The following is a 12,486-nucleotide window of genomic DNA, read 5'->3' as shown; positions in this document are numbered from 1 at the left end:
TTTTTTTTTTGCAGTATGACCGGCATTCAGGTGCATGAACAGCCTCAAAAGTCAGACTGATTTTTCCAGATGAGAACATGGTTACAGACGGACAAAGCAATAATGTGTGGCCGTGTGGGTCAGAGTTTAATTTCTTACATTAATCCTTTGCCCCTTTTTTCACATGCTTTTGTTTCTGTTTCTGTTGGTGTTTGCGTGTCACATTTCTCCTCACGTAAGAGCCTGTTTTTAACTGAAACTAAAGCTTTACAAGAAAAGCCCACAACGTCATAGCACTGAACTCAAAGTTAATGGATGCTTTGATTCTTGAGTGCAGGCCAGAAACTTCGTAGCAGGTGAATTCGATCCTATATTTCAACAAAATACCAATCAAATTGCCAGATTATGATGCTAAAATGTAAAGGGTAGAACATGAAAACTGCAAAACTTGGATAGTGAAGTAGACCCCCATGAATTTTATCATTTATTTCTCAGGAAAATGTAGCTATACAAGCAGATCTGCTGTTTCTAACGATATCCCATAAAATTAGAAGAAAGCAGAGCCGTAAGTATGCTACTGATCAAGCAACATTTGCAGGACATACATGGCAGTAAAATACCATTTTCTTATTTCAGTACAAGGCAATACTATAAGGGTGGAGAAGGCAGCATTCCCATGTAAACTCAGATAAATGAAGGAAGTTACATACAATTACTTGAGCAGCAGGTAGGAATAGAAGAAAGAAAATGGAGTATATATCGTTTCAGCCAAATTGCAGTTTGCATTTTCACTCTGCCTTCACTTCCTTCCCTGCTTTCTCTTCCTTGGCATCCTTCACCTTTGGTTTCCCTTTCTTGGGCTTCATGAAGCAGAAACAAGAGCAGCAAGGACACTGAAACAAGAACTTCATGGCTTGGCTTTTTTCCCTTTTTTTTTTTTTTGGGGCTTTGCTTGGTTTCCAAATGCCCTAAAAATCTTATGTAAAGAGAGATGAAAGAAAGTTTAAGCTTTTTCTATCTTGTTTCCTGACTTATAATGTTGTTCATATTTTCCAACATTTTGCAATTACCCCATTGGATTCCACTTCAATCACTTTCAATAAAGAAGATGCTGCCTAATAATTCCAACTTTAGGGTTAGGGGTATGAAAGGTGGCCCAGGGTTGTGGGTCTACCCCATGATCAACATTGAAGTTCATACTCCTAACAAGGCTCCTATCCTGTGGGTCAAGCTTGGCCATGATCTGTTACAAAAAGGAGGGCCTCCTTTTAATTTCCTTGCGTCACACTAAAGATTCCTAAGCTGGCAAGCAATATGCTGCATACGTTTAAATTATTACCATGAGGTTGAAATTGAGAAACTTGTCAATAACAACATTAGCCAATAAAAGTACTACCCAATATCTCTGTTGTTAAAAAGCATGAAAAGGGATTCCCTCATTTTATACAACCTGCCATAGAAAATGGTAATGAGTATGAGTTCTATCATTTCACTGCATAGTCTTAATTCCTAACCATTCCATATGAAAGTATAATAGAAGACACAATTTATAATTGAGGTGATTGAATTCCCTCTAAAAACAAAAAGTGTACCACAAAGCTACGTCTTTTTGAAGAATATTATGGCGTAGTCTATCCCAATAATGATGTTTGTCAAGAATTGAAATCCAATTTGCATTCTTTATTTATTGCAATTGACTCTATTAACCTCTGACAGCTGTATCGCCTTTTGGATAAAGTTTGGCAAATTGCCAATCTACCGCACATGCAACCAACTTGAAGAAAGAATACTATTTTTGGAGCTAATTAAGTATTATGGAAGATAATTGTATATGGTTTAAAAATATTCACTTGTCAGGTTTCTGTAGTGTATTCAAGATTTGAATCTTTTCGGATCCTCATCTAAGCTAGGGGACATGTTCACTCATCAATATCAATATCAACCATCTGCCCAGCAAACTCATATCCATGTACCCATATAATGTCACATTCACCTCCTTATATGCAAGAATAGAATATTTTAGAGATAATAGAGCACTTTGATCTATCCTCAAATCCCAACATAAACGTTCACAAGGTTCACAGCATCAATGATACTAGTTAGTTTGACTAGTTCTAGCAATATAACTTGACATCACTTCATTTCACAGCGGTAAATTATAGTACAACCAGTCTTTTGTCAATTTAACAGACATGGGGAATAAAATCAATGAGGCGATTACCAATTAATGCTTGCCCAAACAGAGCAGCAGCCACTAGTGATCTGAGAGTAATCCCAATTGCTACCATTATTTGAATGAACTAGTTGCATTCGAACTCATATCCATGTACCCATAGTCATGAGAGAAAAATAGTTAGGCATTGTATTAGATATGAATTCCTTAAAAGATACGAACAAAAAATGGCAAATGTAGCTGACAAGGGAATTTAACATTTTTGTTATGGAACTTTCTTACCTGGAATTTGGGCATGTTTGCCCTTCATTGCACCTGTACCCCACCCCCCATGTTATTTTTCCAAAGCACATGCTTCCCAACTGAAGAATCCCCATCTCGTTCCCCAACAATATTGTACTAAGAGATAAAGGGAATAAATGAAAATGGTAACTGGTAACCTCATCTCAGTAATCTAGGGTGCAATATTGATGTGTCAATATTGTGGTTGTGAAGTCACGGATGAAGGTACATACTTATACAACACTTGATTGCAGGACTCTGTATTGCCACATTTGAACTCAAAGATACGACTTATGAGCTTTAGGCACTATTTTTGTTATTCATTATTCAGGAAATAATAAATGTTCAGAGTCGAGGAGATGGTTTTATAGGTTCAGGCAGCTTACGGTAGTCATACACCCCAATACCACGTTTTCTCCCAAGGCGACCTGCATCAACATACTGCACAAGAAGGGGACAAGGGGCATATTTACTGTCACCTAGACCAGTATATAGAACTTTCATTATGGATAAACACACGTCCAATCCTATGAAATCTGCAAGCTCCAAGGGACCCATTGGATGGTTTGTTCCCAACTTCATTCCTGTATCAATATCTTCCTTGGTTGCCACCCCAGTATAGAGTGTGAAAAATGCTTCATTTATCATTGGCATCAGGATCCGGTTCACAATAAAGCCAGAATAGTCCTGAGAGCATATTATTGTCTTACCAAACCTGCAAATTCATAGTTGAGTTAAAATGGCTATAAAAATAATGTGGTGACCATTCATGCAGTAGCCAGCAGGTCACCACAAGGGATCCACATCAAATCCTCAGATGTGTAACTTTCAAGAACGCAGAAGACTTCACAACTGTACAATTGTTGGTGATATGAATCCATTTCCCCCGCCCCACCCCCAATTTCCATTTTCCCCTTCCACATTTAGAGATTTGGAGAATGTTTTAGCTTGATCAATCATGCGAAAGCCAAGAATTGTAATCAATTTGACCAGATGGATATAGCCAAACACACTTGAATGGAGAAACTATCACTGGGGGAAATGAAGTTAATTATGTTTTTTACACGCAAATAACATTACCTCTCTGCCAAGGCTTTTGTTGCATGAAATGTCTCATCTGATGTGTCTGCACCTCGCACAATCTCAACCAACTTCATTATAGGAGGAGGATTCATAAAATGCATCCCAATCACCTGCCAAAAACATGTTGCTTCAACCTAATCAGAGCCCTGACACCTTGAAATTGGTAGAGACAATTCATGCAAGGTCAGAAAGAAGCTGCGATGTGATTTTGCAAGTGATTGTCAATTGTATCAAATATTCTGAACATGGCTCCAGGGTAAAACTAGAAAGATGCACTGAGCATAACCTGGTGCGGTCTGCTGGTTGTAGATGCTAATCGAGTAATGGAGATGGAACTTGTATTTGATGCTAAAATGGCAGAACTCTTTGCAATCTTATCTAGTTCAAGAAACAACGTTTTCTTCACATCTTCAGATTCTATAATTGCTTCAATAATAAAATCTGCTGATCGCAGTTCTTCCAAATTTGAAGTAAATTGCAGATGTCTTAAAGCATCAGTACTAGCAGCCTGTCAAGTCAAAAAATGAAATACTAAAAACTGATACCGGCAGACAAGAAATTTGCTATTATGCCTTTTTCCCCTTCTTCTCTGTCAGTGTGTACCACAATTTTCTGTTGTCAGTTATATCAGGAAAAGAGTAATAACCATGAAAAAAAGAAGTTAGACCTAATCTATCCAATACCATTTGACATAAAATGTGTTATGCTACTTAAGATTGCACTATTTAGTCAAGAACATTCATTAGTGTTGCTCTTCAAGGCTTCATCACTTACTATGCCTACTTAGCCAAATATCTAAGACATCTAATTACACCCTTCCTTCATATAAATTAAAGAGAAAAAAGGGATGGGCTGAAAAAAGGGACTTCCCTCTCAACTTACTTTGGTTCATGCGATTGGAAAGAGGAAGGACAGGCTTATTGGAGAAATTTTTCAAGGAGTCTTTTCACAGTGCAACCTTAAAGTTAATACCTCAGCCCAACCCATGTTATGGAAAACCAATGACCTCTTCTCTGTGGTACGTTAACAGTATTTCTTTCAGATTATAATGTTATTAAAATGTTTCAAACATATTACTGATTAAAATACAATTAACATGTTTCACATTGCAACCTCAGCCCAATCCATGCTACAGAAAACCAACGTCTCTTATGAGATTGGCTACGTTAATGCTTTCTGATCAAAATGTTCCAAAAATGTTTTATGCATGCCTTAATGGTTTGTGCAAGCTATGAAGAAAATGCTACAGTAACTTTTGCACTGAATTTTGTACTCCGAAAGGACGGAAATTATCCTTTAAGGATAATGATACCATGCCTCAAACTTCTTACTGTTTTTACTTATTTTATTTTATATTCCTTTGTTTCCCATAATTTTCTCTAGCATTTATAACCTCCCACAACCTCAATTAATACCAGTCACAGAATCAAAAGCAATCACCAATACAATATCTATAAAGAGCATATAGTTGCCTTCTCATCAATAATTTCATCCACCAAGTTCTTCCATCAAGTACTTGATTTTTCCACCCTTGAACAAGTGTAAGAAATTAATGCTGAATTAAGTATGAAAAATCTAGAATCTTAGACACAAACAATCAAGCCAGAAATTCTTCTCTCTTCAGCTCAAAAGCTAAAGCAGCACTAAAGTTATCAACTTGGATCGAACCTCTATTTAAGATCAAGCTTTTATCTGGATTGCTAACTTGAATCTGTTTGAACTCACACCCAATCTAAATTTCAATCAGATTCACACCCAAAAAACAAAAGAATCTTTTCATTCAAAAGAAGCCCTTTAAAAACAACTGTTCATCACTAGCACCATCTTTATTCATTTTGATCACCTTTTTTCTCCTATGTAGAATTTCAATATAAAACTAAATACAAAAAGAAGAAAAGAAGGAAAATTCAACTCATCAACACATACATACAGAGTAGTCCAGCCAACTGTCAGAAGGCTAATTGCTTAACTGGAAAGAATCACCTGCTCAAGACTTCCACCCCCATCAAAATAAAAGTTAACAAAACCCAAAAGAAACACAAAAGAATCATCATCAAAGATGGAAAACCAAGTTTACCTGGGAGAGTTGACCTTTGGAAACAAAGCGTTGAAGGGAAGAAGAGATGACTTTGGAGGCTCTGGAAAGCGCAACAGGGTCAGTATCAAGGAGCCAAACGTGGAGACCATTCATGGCACCAAGCTGAGCTATGCCTGAACCCATTTGGCCACTTCCCACCACCGCTAAACAGTTTGTCTCAGCCATTTTTTTCCTCTCCAGTCAACTGCCAAAATCCACTTCAAGAAAGGAAAAGAAGATAGCACTAGTAGTAGCCTGGTAGTGGGCTCCACTCGCCTGTTAGGCGAGTGATAGAGATATAGGGATTTGGGAGAAATAGACTAAAATTAAGATTATCCTTATCTCTCCAACTTAATTTACTTTTTTTTTTTTTTTTAAGAAAAGTAAGTTACCTTTGGTAAACCAATTATCTATTTAACTCAAATGCATTTTAAGTAAAATGATTTGATCTAATTGATTTCTTGAATCAATTATTCTAAAATATTGGATTTAATTAATTTTGATATGGGTTCTCAATCTTAAATCTTTAAATCATCCATTCAAAAAATTAAATTAATTTTTTTATATTTTTTATATATATTAATAGATATAATTTTTTTATATATTAAGAAGAATTTATGGTAAAATTAATTAATAATATAATTAAATTATATTAGTTTGTTATATGTATATATACAAATCATAATCATAGCAATTTAATCTTCTATATATTTATTTACAAATCTGTATTAATATGAAATTGCAAGCTATATATTTTAAATGATATAACTTATATGTTAATGTTATATTATATGAGAGTAAATATCCTAATTATTAATATGTTGTAATTATTACACCTTGGTAATGGTTCATAATATAAAAAATTATGAATATATATAATTATATGAATACTATATATATTTAATTTATATATAAGTATCACTATAATTTGTAATAAACTCTATTTATATGATTATACTCGATAACCTTATTAATTATCACCTTAATTTTTATAACATATTATTTATAATTAGTTATTATTTACATAAACTTTGATATAAAAATTAAAATATTTTAACATATAATTTGTGTCATTAATTTTATATATATAATAAAGCAATATTATATATAATAAAGTACTATTATATACATATCCACATATTTAATTTATATATCATTTATATATTTTATAATTATAGATGAAGTTTATAAGTTTTAATATTATAATTTTTAAAAAAAATAATAAAATTTTAATTCATTGGTCCAAAACTAAACTGACCAAACTAATTCTATGTTTGGTCGGTTTGGTCTTTTTTTATGTTTGGTTAGATTTGATTGATTTTTTAAAAATATTTGATTCGTGTGGTCCGTAAGTATGATGAACCAAACTACTCAATTCACCAATTTGCTCACCCCTAGCTTTTAGTATGTTACTAAGAGTGCGATTACTTGTAATGTAATTATTAGGTATGTGATTGCTGGGAATGTAATTACTGAAAAAATAATTTTACAGCATTTGATATAATAAAAGAAAGTGATTATTGTAAGGAATGTAATTACCGAAGAATTGTAGAATTTGGTTTGAAAGTACTCTATTGAGAATATAGTGTAAATTTACAAAATTATATTTATGTATAAAAATATAAAGTTGAATAAATTTATATTTTTTTACTATAAAATTTTAACTTTTTAACTTTACCCTTAAAATAATAAATAATAATATGATAAAAATAACATAATATTTTAATATTAATTATTTAAATATCAAAATATATAAAATTATTAAATATTTATTTTTATTAAATATTTAACTTAAAGGGGTATATATGTCCAACTGAATCTCTTGACTTGCCATCTTCCATTGAAAAGTCACTTTCCATCGAAGGAATCACTTTTCGTCTAGGGAATCACATACCCTTTTGATCTCTCAATTACATTATAAAGTACCACATCAAACATGGTAAAGTGATTATATCCAATTAAAATCTTTATAAGGTGCTTAACTTCCTTAATACCAAACAGATCGTAATGTTTGCTTTCCAAATTTGTATTATCCTTTGAAAATAAAAAAGCATTGAACCATTTCAATGTTAAATCCTTTCCTTTTTCCCTTTTTATTTCTTTGTTATTAGCTTGGTGGTTTAAATAGAAATAATCATCCCTTAAGAAAAGAATGCCATATGCCTACCTATACTTTAGATGAAAAAATTGGAAAAACATCTCTATGTAACAAGTAAATGTATCTTAGAAATATCTTTTATTTTGACAAAGGTGTTTGCCTAACCTCTTTTGAACACCATTTATGCCATATCTTATGTACCCCTTAGTTTCATTAAGATGTTTGGCAAACCCTCTTGAAAGCCTAGTACTCTTTGGATACGTTACGTTGATATTTCTCAAATACATCTCTTCATATGAACAATTGTAAACAAAAATTTATGTTTTTCTATATGTAAAGTTATGACTATTCGAAAGTCACATTAATAGAAAGGTTATATCACATAATGCAACAATTAGATAGTAAATAGATTTTTATGTGAATAGTTATATCTCTTAGTAATGCGATATGTTGAAAAAATACTTCTAAATCTAAAAGTTATGAGATAATTAAAAAACATGACAGTTCAAAAGTTTAGATATGAAAAGTTAATTTTTCATATTATAACTCAAAAGTTCTATCTTTTTATATGAATAGTTATCTTTTCATAAAATAATTGTTAAAACAATACATTCATTCAAAGACTGTCTCGCAATATGTAGAAAACTTTAAAACATAGAGATGCCTTGACAAGAGAGTTATATCCTTAAACTGAAAAACTTGCTGCCAACCATTTTAACACAAAAAACAAAACAAGATAAAAGTAGAAAAATTAAGACAAAAAAAATATTATATTCTGAATAAAATTCAAAAACTAAACATAAACACTTGAATTTTCATCGTTTTCCAAATTATTTGCAATTTACATGCTACAAAAGTAGACTTTAAAACTAAAACAACTTTACAAACACGTGTATCTAATGAACTACTTTCGTAAAATATAAGATAAAATTAGACAATAACTTTAATGTGTTTCTAAAACTATTCACATCATTCTCTTTTACATATCAAATGATGAAGTGAAATAAATCTTTAAAAAAACATTTGTTAAAAACATATTTTAAAATCAATTTTATCAATTCACTTTAAATTCTAACCAAACCCCATCCACAATAACCCATTGCATTTTATCAATTATGGTAACATCTTAGGTCAAGAAAACACAGATATCGTCTTGACCTGACTAGCAAGTTGAATCGGGTCCTTTTGTTTTCGGATCTGTATTAATTCAAACATGGTCACCAAGCTGAATCCCATATCAACTTAGTACTCCTTGGTACATTATGCTTTCTCAATTAGAGTTGCAACTTGGATCAAGTAAATACGAAAATCGACTTGACCCGACTAGTTCGGATCAAGTTATATATGTATATATTCGAGTTTGTATTAATTCAATAGCATCGTGACCGGGTTGAATCTTGGCCCAACCCGGAACCTCAGGTACATTTTGCCTTGGTACCAATCCCTCATTAATCATGATATCCAAGCTTTCACCATTCAGCCCATTAATACGCAGACCCTGAGTTGAATTGAAAAAAGTGGTTTTGGGTAAGCTCAATATCCAGACCCCAACATCAATAGGCCCAGATTTGGAAATGGAAAATCATGGGTCACAAAAACAAAGTCAATTTATGGCTAATAGCTAAAGAATTTAATAACCCATTTTCTGTCATGCACCCAACAACTATTAAAATCTAATAATTGCATTTAATGGGTTGTTCTCCAAACATTATTCAATATTGCTAAAGTTGGTCTAAGCATTAATATTTTGAATTTTTTTACCTATTTATTCTATCTAACAATCAACACCTTGGTGGAAAAAAAATCAAAATGTCAACGCCATAAAAAGCAGAAAAAAAATTAAAAAAATCCATCAAATGGCTATCATTGCTGTGCTTTGTTGTGGTTAATGCCATCAATGGGGTGGGGGAAAAAACAAGAAGAAAATCTTGGTTTCTTCTTATCTATTATGCTTATCTAAGAAGCCTAATTATGAGTCATTCGTGAAAGGCAACAAAGAGCTGCCAAAGTAGCATTATGGGGTATGCCCCTCTTTTTACCATATTTACCATTTCTTTCTTTTATGCTGAAAAGTTGTCACAATATGTTGACCTTAGTCCATCAATCATACCTGCTTTTTTGTTTGATACCTTCCTTAACCCAAACCATGTTATTTATACCTACTTTCATCCCCTATCAAATCCATCTTTAAAAAAAGGTTAAAGGGGATTAGTCTTTGATCAAATTAAAGGAAATAAGATAAGATAAAAGGCAGATGTATTATATCATTGTCCTTTGAGACAATTGATGGGTGTAAAAGGTATTGAGAGAAGAGTGGCTGCAAGTCACAGCATTGATACCAACTTTGCTAGAAGTCCAAAAAGAAAAATAACAAAATAAGAAATCAGAAGGCAACAAAATAGTAAGAATAATCGCATAACATACACTCAGAAAAGAACCCAATCAATATGCTTTATGAGACATTAAACCCCAAAGAGATTTTCAATAAATGAAAAATTGGATTGCAAGATATGCATCAAATTCAACATTTTAGAAAAAAAAAATACATAATACTTACAAAAGCTCCCAAACTATTTAAAAAAATTTAGCATTGATAAGATATATTGACATGTTATAATGATAACATAACATGTTGATGCGACGTAATAATATAATCACATGATATTTTTTATTTTTCACGTCAATAATATAAAAATAATAATCAATCATTAATCGTAAAATTTTATTTTAATTAAAATAAAAATATAAAAACTTAATTGAGCGTAATTATGCTAAAAAACTATTTCAAACACAAATTAAAAAATTGAATAATTTCCATTCGATGGAACTAGCTTAATACTTATCTTAATCATCATCCTCCCTCAAATTCAAGATTAGGTATATCTGATTTGGTGGGTGACAAGTTTTTCTAGTGACATAGTTACCCTTGGAATTTTGCTCCTCGTAGTCTTGTGTTTGTTAATTTCTTAAATTTTATCTTTTATTACCTCTGTTGAGCAGTAAATACATGCATTTGTTGCTAGGTAGTTACCTAGTTAGGTCATCTGTTGTGTGGCTCACAACAGGGCACATGACCTTCTAATCATTCAACCAAGACTGTGAATAAATTTCCACCCATCAATCTTTATGTCTACTGATCGTGTCAATTATTGCTTTTCATAGATTTCATTGTCCATTTTTACAGTGATTTTTTTGAATGATATGAACTCCTTTTTGAAATATTCCAATGTTTTTAGCTAATCTCATGGAGCAGTATAATTGAAGCAAACGATATTATTGCATTTGAATGAATCATATGTGGTTTAGGAATAGGATTTGGAGACATTTATGAGTTTAATAGATTTCCGGTTTTAGTTTTTATTCAATAATAATTATATATATATTTTTTAAAAGGTTATATTCAAATTGCTTCCGAGTATTATTCTTAACAGACTAGGAAAAATAGTGGTATAAATGACCCAAAGTTGATTTCATTTTTATTATATTTCTCTAAAAAATAAAAAATTCAAATTCAAATTCTTTTTTTACTTTTGAATTATATATATAAAGAAACGAGATAGAGTTCATATATGTTGAAATGACCTCGACTATACTTGTAAAGATCCGGTTGCAAGGTTTTTTTTTTTTTTTTGAGAAAAAAAGTTTTTAATTCACTTAATAAAACTATAATATACAATTTGTGAAAAAGTTACAATTGATTTCAACTTTTATAAAATCAATGAAAAAATGTTTTCCAATTTTGTTTGTTTTTTAACCTAATTTTGATTTCCAGAAACGATGAATTGTTTAAAAAAATTACACTTATCAATAAGTGCATGTGTCTAGGATTTCACAGCAATAAGAAATTAAATTAATCTTGAACTTTTAAGTAAGAGATTTATTCTACTTGATAGGCATGTATTTTGGGTTAAAAATATACATATGTGAAAAATGGTATTAGAGTTTACTTAACTTTTCACTTATATGAAACTTTCTTGAGAGATATTAAAATTAATGAAAAAAAAGCTGGATTTGAGCCGGTGAAAGGAAGGATATAAAATCCTCATGATAAAAATCAGTGTCAAAGAAATAAGAGTTGATGTGAAACTCAAGATCGAGATCAGTGAAATGAGGACTAATGTATAAGGTCAATAAAATAAGAGTTGATGTGAAACCTTCAAGAAAGATATCAACCTCAATGAAACAGGTTTGATGTGAAACTCTCATGAGAGATACTAGATTGAAAATAATTTAATAAAAAAATAAAACTTAATGAATATATTTTCTTATTGAAGATATGGACAACACATGCTTGCAATTAATAGAAAAAAAAATACATCATGGACATAAAAGTCAAAAACAAATTTCCCAGCCATTTTAATAAATGTTGAGAAATATTAATTAATATAAAAAGAAAAAAAGGATGGAAAAAGAGGTGGGTTTGGTGAGATTCACATGAGAAAGAGGTAGGATTAGTTGTTGACCACACAAAAACCCAAAAGAAAAGGAAATGTTTACTACTAATATCCTCTTCAGTTTTTTCCTCTCCCAATCCTTTTGATTTAATTGAATAGATTCACTTAACTTATTTCCAAGTCATTACTTAGATCACGGCACCTGCCCCCATCCACTCCTCCCCGTGACGTCCGCCTTCCGCCGCTCCTTTACACCGGCTACATGCGGTCAGCATTTCCTCTTCTTTGACTCCCTTGCTTCCATCAACTTGATTCATTCCCAGTCTGGCACTCGGCCACGGGCTTCACACCTATTTTGAGTAAAATTAAGCAGTGCAAAGAGGCTAGTGGTGTCCACGCG

General features: G+C 31.9%; 2 protein-coding genes across 4 annotated transcripts; both read right to left on the bottom strand.

Annotated features, from left to right (window-relative positions):
* Positions 1-427: 427 nt before the first annotated feature.
* Positions 428-890, bottom strand: LOC149527007 (uncharacterized). Its single transcript, XM_089784083.1, has one exon. It carries the CDS (start codon positions 888-890, stop codon positions 768-770), a length of 123 nt encoding a protein of 40 aa, XP_089640209.1. The 3' UTR covers positions 428-767.
* A 66-nt stretch (positions 891-956) lies between these two features.
* LOC110419044 (3-hydroxyacyl-CoA dehydrogenase family protein) lies at positions 957-5,826 on the bottom strand. Of its 3 annotated transcripts, none has more exons than XR_002445438.2 (6): positions 5,595-5,826; positions 3,804-4,025; positions 3,515-3,627; positions 2,435-3,149; positions 2,201-2,294; positions 957-1,429 (listed from the first exon to the last, which is right to left on the bottom strand). XR_002445438.2 is itself a non-coding variant. In XM_021431918.2 (4 exons), the coding sequence occupies exons 1-4, from the start codon at positions 5,778-5,780 to the stop codon at positions 2,780-2,782; spliced, it is 891 nt and encodes a 296-aa protein (XP_021287593.1). In that variant the 5' UTR covers positions 5,781-5,826; the 3' UTR covers positions 2,319-2,779. The 3 variants fall into 3 exon arrangements, 1 of the variants encoding a protein (XP_021287593.1); XR_016351410.1 differs by having other exon boundaries at positions 957-1,222; XM_021431918.2 differs by lacking the exons at positions 957-1,429; positions 2,201-2,294 and having other exon boundaries at positions 2,319-3,149.
* Positions 5,827-12,486: the final 6,660 nt, after the last annotated feature.

Source organism: Theobroma umbraticum, unplaced genomic scaffold (assembly GCF_002168275.2).
Source record: "Theobroma umbraticum cultivar Fairchild unplaced genomic scaffold, ASM216827v3 scaffold_67.0, whole genome shotgun sequence".
In the NCBI taxonomy this organism is placed as follows: Eukaryota; Viridiplantae; Streptophyta; class Magnoliopsida; order Malvales; family Malvaceae; genus Theobroma; species Theobroma umbraticum.
This window is presented reverse-complemented; position numbering and strand designations above follow the sequence as displayed.